This window comes from Gymnoscopelus braueri, assembly GCF_963280865.1.
Source record: "Gymnoscopelus braueri genome assembly, chromosome: 13".
NCBI classification, from domain to species: domain Eukaryota; kingdom Metazoa; phylum Chordata; class Actinopteri; order Myctophiformes; family Myctophidae; genus Gymnoscopelus; species Gymnoscopelus braueri.
In genome coordinates this window covers 5,110,339-5,119,720 of record NC_137615.1, presented here as the reverse complement: position 1 = coordinate 5,119,720, position 9,382 = coordinate 5,110,339, and the positions used below count along the sequence as shown (strand labels likewise).

Genomic DNA, 9,382 nt, shown 5'->3' with positions numbered 1-9,382 from the left:
AAAAAAAAAACACGATTTAAAAAAAAATAGCAGATCTACAAGCTCATAGCGCGGCACTCGGTGCCGCGCTATGAGCTTGTATATCTGCTATTTTTGAATAGCCTAAAGTATAAAATATGGATAAAGTGGTTACACAGATGCGTCCCCCGGTCTTAAAGGGTTAATGGGTTAATCCTTGTCGACTGCTTCAGTTGAAATCCGTACAATACTTCTGCAGCTCCGGTGCTGTCAGAGTGAAACAGCCTGGCTGTGTTCTGTGTTGTTTGTTTCCCTGTTCTTGTGTTCCTACACCATACTAAGCCTGAGCAGTATAAGCCTGTTTGTGGTTTGACACAAATCTGTTTCCCAGAGTTTTTTTTTATTTCAACTGACGTCTCTTGACACGTTACTGTAGATTTGAAGATTCCCAGAGGTTTTATTTGTCACTCACACAAGTACAGTACGTGCAGCGTTGTTGTTGTTGTTGGGGTGACATCAGTGGTGGAAAAAGTACTCCGATATTTTACATAAGTAAAAGTACCAATACTGCAATATAGAAATACTCCGTTACAAGTAAAAGTCCGGAATTAAAAATGTACTTGAGGAAAAGTACAAAAGTATTGGTATCAAAATGTACTTAAAGTACCAAAAGTAAAAGTACTGAAATGTTTGAAAATAGCAGATCTACAAGCTCACAACGCTCACCGACGCGTTGTGAGCTTGTAGATCTGCTATTTTCACAGTGGTAAATGTATGTTTTATAATATATAATAATTGATAATTCCAAAGTAACTAGTAACGAAAGTTTTCAAATAATTGTAGTGGAGTACAAGCCTCACAATACATGGCTTCTTTTTTTGTTTTGCACGTCACGTGCGTGCATGTGCTGACTTTTTAAGACCTTTTGCTCCGCGGAATCCTGGGGGGACTAATTAGGATTTAAGTAAGTAAGCTTTGCAGAGCCTCGTGGCCCATAGGGGGCAGGAGCCTATCCTGTTTCTTTCTTCTTCTTTTTTTTTAGTAGCCAATTATTTTGTACCCCCCTTTTCTCCCCAATTGAGTCGTTATACCAATTCAATTCCTATCTCCACCCTATCTCCTGTTTCTATAGCGTGAGGCGGCTGGATGTACAAGTACACCCCCTGGACATGAGCTAAAAAGCATTATTCTTCACTTTGGCTATTCAAAAATAGCAGATATACAAGCTCATAGCACGGCACCGAGTGCCGCGCTACGAGCTTGTAGATCTGCTATTTTTGAAAAATCTTGAAAATGTGTGCAAATCTTTGAATATATATTGTTTAAAGCGAACATTTTTTAACTATATTCTTTGCTTCCTGGGGGGTCCCTGGGACAACACATTTTGAGATGGGGGGTCGGCGGCCAAATGCATAATCATTTTCGGGGGTCCTTGACATGGAAAAAGTTTGAGCACCACTGATACAGAAACATACGTTTCTATATCAGTTTCATATTTTCAGAAAACTGTTGGGATTTAGAAGACATTTTGTAGAATCGGTCTTCAGGTCTTAATGGGTTAATGCTGAGTGCCAAGCAGGGAGGAAGTTGTGAGATTATTTTTTTTGCTTCAATCCATGATTAAGCAAAAATCTTAACTGTGTGTGTGTGTGTGTTTTGTCGTCACCAGCGTGTGTTCCTGAGCAGCGCCCGCCAGGCGTGCCTGTCGTCCAGTGGCAGCGTCCCTCTGGCCATGCAGTGGCTCTGTCATCCTCTGGGCCATCGCTTCTTTGTGGACGGAGACTGGGCCGTACGCAGCACGCCTAAAGACAGCATCTACAGCCAGGCTGGGAACACTGGTACAACACACACACTCACTCACTCACTCTCTCTCTCTCGCTCACTCACTCACTCACTCACTCACTCACTCACTCACTCACTCACACTCTCTCTCTCGGCTATTTTCAAATAGCCGAGGTATAAAATAGGGCTAATGTATGTTTTATAATATAATAATTGATCATTCCAAAGTAACTAGTAACTCAAGTTTTCAAATAATTGTAGTGGAGTAAAAGTACAATATTTGGATCCGAGATGTAGTGGAGTAGAAGTAAAATTACTGAAAATTGTACTTAAGTACATTACTTCTGTATATGTACTTAGTTACTTTACACCACTGCACACATGTGTGTTGTGTTAGGATCATTAAACGTGATTCTACCTTATTTTTTTTACCTTTACTTCTATGGAAATCGTCCAAAGCCCCATCCACGTCCAGATGGCTCAGAGATGTAATGTATTATATCAAGCTGGAAAAGATTAAATATTCTGTAAAGGGCAATTCCGCTATGTTTTCCCATAAGTGGGATCCATTTATCACTTATTTCAACTCACTACAAACTCTACCCCCTGACTGAGTCCCCTACCTATCCTCCCCTCCCCCTGTTCTTCCCCCTTTCTCTCTCCTTTTTCCTCTTTTTTTTATTTTTATCTTTTTTTATTTTTCACTGTTTATTTTTATTTATTTATTTTCTTTTTCGTTTTTCTTTCAATCTGCTTGTTAAATTTAACTTATTTCTATCAACAGTGCACACACTCCCCAGTAATTTTTCTTATTATATTTCAAGTCTGTGAGTACCTGTATGCTTATATATATATACATATATTCTTTTCTCTTTTTCGTGGCTGTTTGTTTTATATACAGAGACAATGCCGGGTAAAAAAAAAAAAAAAAAAGGGGGATATAAATATAACTGTACATGCATATATCATGTTCTGTGTGAAACCTAAATTGAATTCCCTAATAAAAAATATAAAACAAAAAAATAAATAAACGTGATTCTAGAGGTGTAGGCTAATTGAATTCTTTAATTGAAACAGTACGTTGGCCTTTCTCTGTCACTCTGGCACACATAAGCATACGTCTGTCTCACCCGTGTGTGTGTGTGTGTGTGTGTGTGCGTGCGTGTGCGTGTGCGTGTGCGTGCGTGTGCGTGTGTGTGTGTGTGTTCCTTCCTACAGTGGACCCTCTAGCCCAGGTGACCCAGGCCTTCAGGGAACATCTTCTGGAGAAGGCTCTGTACTGTGTAGCCCAGCCCAGAGGAGAGAAGAGCCCCAGCCAGGGAGAGGGGTGAGCGCACACACACACACACATTTACGGACCATTTCCTGTCAGATGGGGAAAGTTATGCAATGCTAACTTCAATTGAAGATTTGAACATTTTGGTGATATCCTCCTATTATTATGGCGTGGCTCTGCAGGAGTCTAACTGTCTATAAGAGGGGTGGTGTGTGTGTCTGGAGCTAAGCTCACAAACCACTGAACCTGATCAGAACCACATTTCTTGTGGACACTTCCAGTAGACCATGGATTTAATTTTGATCACATGTTTTATACTTTAAAAAAAATATGTTAACACATTGTGTGCCAGAGGTTTATGAAAACAGGGTACATCTCGTGCCAGCATATCTTACCATTTACGCTGATATGTTGCGCGCTGTAGAAGCCCAGCCGAGGACGTGCACGTGAACAAAGCCTGCGTGCACGGCGGCGGAGGGTCCCGACTAACGCCTGGAACGATAATATTTCTAACGCCATCCTCCATTGCAGAGTGATCGCCGATCGAAAACGGCTCACTTCCACCACGTTAAAAAGAAATAGGAGATATGAAGCTTTTAGTCAAGGAGTTAACATTGGAGCGGACGACAGGAAGCTTTTTTTGACGATGGATCCACGTCCGGCCTCTCCTTCTCAGAGACTCCTTGGATGATCCCAAAGTTTCGTTAGAGCGCCCCCCACGTGGAAAAAAAATATAAAAAACAAAAATTGTCCAAAACGGTCCGGACCGTTTATGGCACTTAACACATCCACCGCCAAGGGCTAATCTCATAATGTACTCACCAGTGCCAAGGTTTTATTGTTGTTTTTTGTTTTTTTCAGGTCGCCATAGGCCCCGTTAAAATCCTTTAGATTGCCCGATCCACTGTTTGTAAACAACGGGCACATGTCCTGGTGTCTACTCGTCGAGACCGCGTGTCAAACGGAGCCGCCATGTTTGAGTTCTGATCGTTTATGTTAACATGGGAAATGCGAGGATGAAAAACTACATGTCCTGTACAGGTTTTACAGGGCTTTTTGTGTACGACTTAGAATGAAGGCAGACGGGAAACAAAAAACGTGATCGCACTTCCGGTCGATTTCGGGTGGTGTTACACTGAAAATGGTCCCCCTGGAAAATTGAAAAAAAAAAAAATCGAAAAAAAGGAAAAAGCACCACAGCCCGTAGGCTACGGGATCGGCGCTTAACCGTTGGATTTAACGGCCCGTAGAACTACGGGCCCGGCGGTCAATGTGTTAACGCATATTTTCTCAAAAACGGTCGGACAGTTTTTGCCACACAACGTGTTAAATATTGTTGTGTGTGTCTCCAGGGAGTATGCGGACGCTCTGGAGTACCTCCAGCTGCTGACCAGCGCCTCGGACGCGGCCGGCGCCACCACCCAGTCCTTCGCCATCGGATCCAACATGGCCACCGTCACCGGTAAGAAAACCTATTATTACCACTGTAAGTAGTAAGACTTGCCGAGCCCTGAGGCCCATAGGGGGAGGGGAGGAGCCTATCTCCTGTTTCCTTAGCGCAGAGGTCTTCAACAGGGGGTCCGGGACCCCTAGGGGGTCTTCATAGTTACTACAGGGGGTCCGCCAAATCTTTGTGTGATTTTTACATTAACCACTTCACCCAAGCATCCCTATTCTGAGGAGAACTTTAGCCAAAAATAGCAGATCTACAAGCGCACAACGCCTCGCGCTGCGAGGCGTTGTGCGCTTGTAGATCTGCTATTTTCGGCAATAGGGGGGGAAAAAAAGAGCAGACTAAGTACAGAGTGAAAGGTCAGGTTTACTAAGTATTGTTTAAGTGAATGGTTGAATGTCTGGAAATACACATTAACATGAAATCCAACATGATAGTGCTGTGAGACAAGTCTATGAAGCTGCCTATGAAATCTATGAAAGAAAAATATATTTTATACAATATATAATGGGGGGTCCCTGCTTTATCTCGCTCTCAGCCAAGGGGTCCTTGGCCTGAAAACGTTGAAAACCCCTGCCTTAGCGTGAGGCAGCTTGATGTATAAGTAAACCCCCTGGACATGACGCTAGTATGTCACAGGGACTTACCCCCCAATCTGACCCTTGATGCTGAGAGCCAAGCAGGGAGGCACTGGGTCCTATTATTCTTTGGTATGACCCGGCCGGGGATCGAACCCCGACCTCCCAGCCTCACGGCGGACACTCTAACCACAAGGCCACTGTGCTATCCAAATAAAAGCAGAAGAGCCCCAAAAATATCTTTAAAAAAAACAACAACATGGAAACAGACCCACAAAGCCTGCAGATCTGCAATGTTTTGGCTCTAGTTCACCTATTTTTCAGCTACTTTTCTATGCTACAATGTTGATGTCCTCACAAGTGTCTCAGTACAAAGCTGTGTGTGTGTGTGTGTGTGTGTGTGTGTGTGTGTGTGTGTGTGTGTGTGTGTGTGTGTGTGTGTGTGTGTGTGTGTGTGTGTGTGTGTGTGTGTGTGTGTGTGTGTGTGTGTGTGTGTGTGCGCGCGCGCGCGCACACGCGTGGGCACTGAATGCCCGGTGCTGGCATCATCCTACTGTCTGGATCCAATGTTAAATGGAGGAGTTTCCCCGCCGAGAGGGGGTTGGCAAGATGGCTGCTCTACCTCCAGTGGGGGGGGGGGGGGTGATTAAGTCTGAGGTCGGCGATGCAGACAGCAGCTGTCGCCGTGTGTGTTTGTGTGGAAACGTTTGTCCGTTTTGAAAGCAGATAGATAGATCAAATATATAAAAGGGGTAAAAAAATAATCTAATAAGGAGTAAACTAAATAAATGTACTGTTAGGAACCCCTGGTGTTTGTCTGGTTATTGTTGGATGTCACCATGGTGTCTCGTATAGGTTGTCAAATATGTGTGTGTTTTAGTGACGGTGTGTCTATCCCCTCCCCTCCTCCTCCCCCCCATCCCCCCTCCCTCCTCTGACAGGATGTGACCCCCACTCCAAGTGGTGGTCCTCGGTTGCCGTGGTGATCATCAACTGGCTCCAAGGAGACGATGCAGCGGCAGAGAGGCTTTACCCGTCAGCAGAACACCTGCCTCGCTCTCTACAGAACACTGAGTAATATATTACACACACACACATAAATACTGATCACCTGCTACCACGATCTATACAGAACACTGAGTGAGACATACATACATATATATATATATCTATAGAACACTGAGTGAGACATACATACATACATATATATATATATCTATAGAACACTGAGTGAGACATACATATATAAACATAGCACAAAAGTTTTTACATTTGTGTTTGGCAGATTATTTCACTGTTGTAACAATGTTGCTTGGCAATAACATTTATACTGTTACTGTAGTGATAAGAAGGTCAGTCGGCTCTCATGCATTGAAGGAGGCATGAGCTCGGCCCTGGCCTCCCTAGGTTGGCAGAGGGAGTGTAGTGCCCAGGATTACATAGACAATTGGCACTGGGTGTAAAAAATGGGGTTACAAAATCGTGGGATATTTATACTGTTATACTGTTTATTTTCCTTTAAAATGGTATCCCACTTGCATTTGTGGGATGAATAGCACAGCGCCCATGAAGAATTCCTACCCCAGGTGCATACATGGGCAGGGCCGGATACAGAAATTATTAATTGGGGGGGCATTAGGAAATGCTGGGGGGGCGGCGGTAAAAGATTTTGCGTTTTTTCCGGCTGTTTGTGTAATACTGCTTCCTATTGTTTAGGAGTAGTACTGCATGTGTGTATGTGACTGTGTGTGTGGAAAATCAGGGCAGAGGATTATTTGAATTGTGCAATGATACATGATGGAATATGATTAAGGATTATTTTGATTATGGTAAGCTCACATTTCATATCATGACATAAATGTAACTTTCACAAGCCCCCCCACCAAAAAATAAAAATAAAAAAAACCTGGGGGGCTCTGTGTCTTAGGCCTGTATAATGAATATCTCTCTCTCTCTCTCTCTCTCTCTCTCTCTCTCTCTCTCTCTCTCTCTCTCTCTCTCTCTCTCTCTCTCTCTCTCTCTCTCTCTCTCTGTCTCTCTCTGTCTCTCTCTCTCTCAGGAGTCCCCTGCCCAAGGCGTCTCTGAACACATTCAGAGCAGTCAGAGCGTTGCTGTCTAAACCAGAGAACTGGCAGCTGAGTCTGAGTCACAGTGACAAGGCCAGCGCTCTGCTGAGGGACAGCCTGAACCTGGGACCACACACACACTGCTCTAGCATCGACAAGGTACACACACACACACACACACACACTGCTCTAGCATCGACAAGGTACACACACACACACACACACACACACACACACACACACACACACACACACACACACACACACACACACATACACACAGAGTGAATTCCCTGTAGCAGTTTTCCTGTCTGCGCTCCTGTGCTGTCCCTCTGGCGGCCAGCAGAGGGGGGTGTGGTGCGGGGGTCGGGTGGTGTGTGGTTGTGTGGTTGTGTGTGTGTGTGTGTGTGTGTGTGTGTGTGTGTGTGTGTGTGTGTGTGTGTGTGTGTGTGTGTGTGTGTGTGTGTGTGTGTGTGTGTGTGTGTGTGTGTGTGTGTGTGTGTGTGTGTGTGTGTGTGTGTGTGTGTGTGTGTGTGTGTGTGTGTGTGTGTGTGTGTGTGTGTGTTGATGATGGTCAGGGCTGTGGTGCATTGTAGTTGCATTGCATGTGTGTCTATGAGGAGTGCAATGTACCTGCACTGCAACACAGAGCTGGTCCACTGACAGCTGCATGTGCATGGGCACGCACGCACACACACACACACGCGCAAACACGCACAAACAGACACACACACACACACACACGTACATGCGCACACACACACGCTCGCGCGCTCACACTCACACACACACACTCACACTCACACTCGCACTCACACACCGACGTGGGTTGTTTGTCTTGCTCAAGGACACTTCAAAACGTAGCCGGGGGCCTGTTCCTCAAAAGGTGAATTAGAGCTAAAGCCTGGCTTTTCCACCTATCCTGGCTTAATTTAGCCAGGATTAGAGCTGAGTCGGTTCCTCAAAAGGTGAATTATCTTGAAGATTAGTTTAGCCAGTTCACCCTGGCTAAGTTTAGCCTTATCCGATTCCTCAAAAGAGAATTGAAGCAAGCCTAGCTTAGTTACCATGGCAATTTAGCTTTGAAGTTAGCCTGGTCAGGAGCAGGCTAACAGCCAAGCTTACTTAATCTAGTGCCTTGTTCTTCAAGTTTTTCCACAGTTAATTCAAAACATGTGTTTGTATATGGACTCATTTTAATGACCCTGCATTCAAATAAAAATGAAATAAATACAATAAGATATAATCAAATTAATTACTGAAATAGTGTGTGACCATGAATCATAATCATAATTGTTTCACAATGACTCATGTGATATGTAATTGTCACTCTGTTATAGTTAACACTATAGTTCATCTTGTTGTTAGATGTTTGATAATATATTAATTTTTTTTTTTAATATTATAAAAAATGTCTGACACATACATACACACAATATATATATATATATATATATATATATATATATATATATATATATATATATATATATATATATATATATATATATATATATATATAAATTATTAGTTATGGGTTTAAAGGAGCCTCTTTGTAAGTCAATGAGGAGCATATTTTAAATGATCAATTTCTAGTCAATGGAGAAATTATTTTTTATTTCTTGTCCACCTTTGGAGTTACATCATGATGGCAAGGTAACTACACAACCCAAACCTCTACCAAAGTGGTCTTGCAAATGTGGGGTTATTTATTGCGTGTCTCGTCCCGTCCCGTCCCCCCCGCTCATCCCGTCACGGCCCCCTGTCGCGGTCAACCCCCCCCCCCGTCCCGTCCCGTCCCGTCCCCCGTCCCGTGGCCCCCGTCGCAGTACACCCCCCCCGTCCCGTCCCGTCCCGTTCGTCCCGTTGCCCGTCCGTCACACACACACACACACACACACACACACACACACACACACACACACACACACACACACACACACACACACACACACACACACACACACACACACACACACACACACACACACACACACTGTGTGTGCTTGCAATACTTTACAAATACAAATACATTTTACTTCCTTGTATGATTTCATGAGCTGCTGCAGTGCTGCTATTCAGCCACAGAGAAGAACGCTGCTCTGGTTTTGGACTCCGTGATTGGTCAAGTTCAAGGAATCTGCGCTCGAGTTCATGGTCTTTTATAGAAATACGTCCAGCCTGGCTTCATTATCCTGGCTGGACACAGCCTGGCTTGACATAGTCTAGCTCGACAAAGTTGCTCCTTTTCAGCCTGCCTTGGCGTCTG

At 44.1% G+C, this 9,382-nt stretch overlaps 1 protein-coding gene across 2 annotated transcripts in view; it reads left to right on the top strand.

The window, feature by feature from the left end:
• Positions 1–9,382, top strand: part of srebf1 (sterol regulatory element binding transcription factor 1) — a 45,962-nt gene that overhangs the window by 31,987 nt on the left and 4,593 nt on the right. For both annotated transcript variants that reach the window (XM_080448066.1, XM_080448065.1), the window contains exons 12-16: positions 1,628–1,796; positions 2,959–3,067; positions 4,369–4,478; positions 5,989–6,121; positions 7,107–7,272. In XM_080448066.1, coding sequence (XP_080304192.1) covers positions 1,628–1,796; positions 2,959–3,067; positions 4,369–4,478; positions 5,989–6,121; positions 7,107–7,272 — 687 coding nt within the window. The remainder of the gene's footprint in view (positions 1–1,627; positions 1,797–2,958; positions 3,068–4,368; positions 4,479–5,988; positions 6,122–7,106; positions 7,273–9,382) is intronic.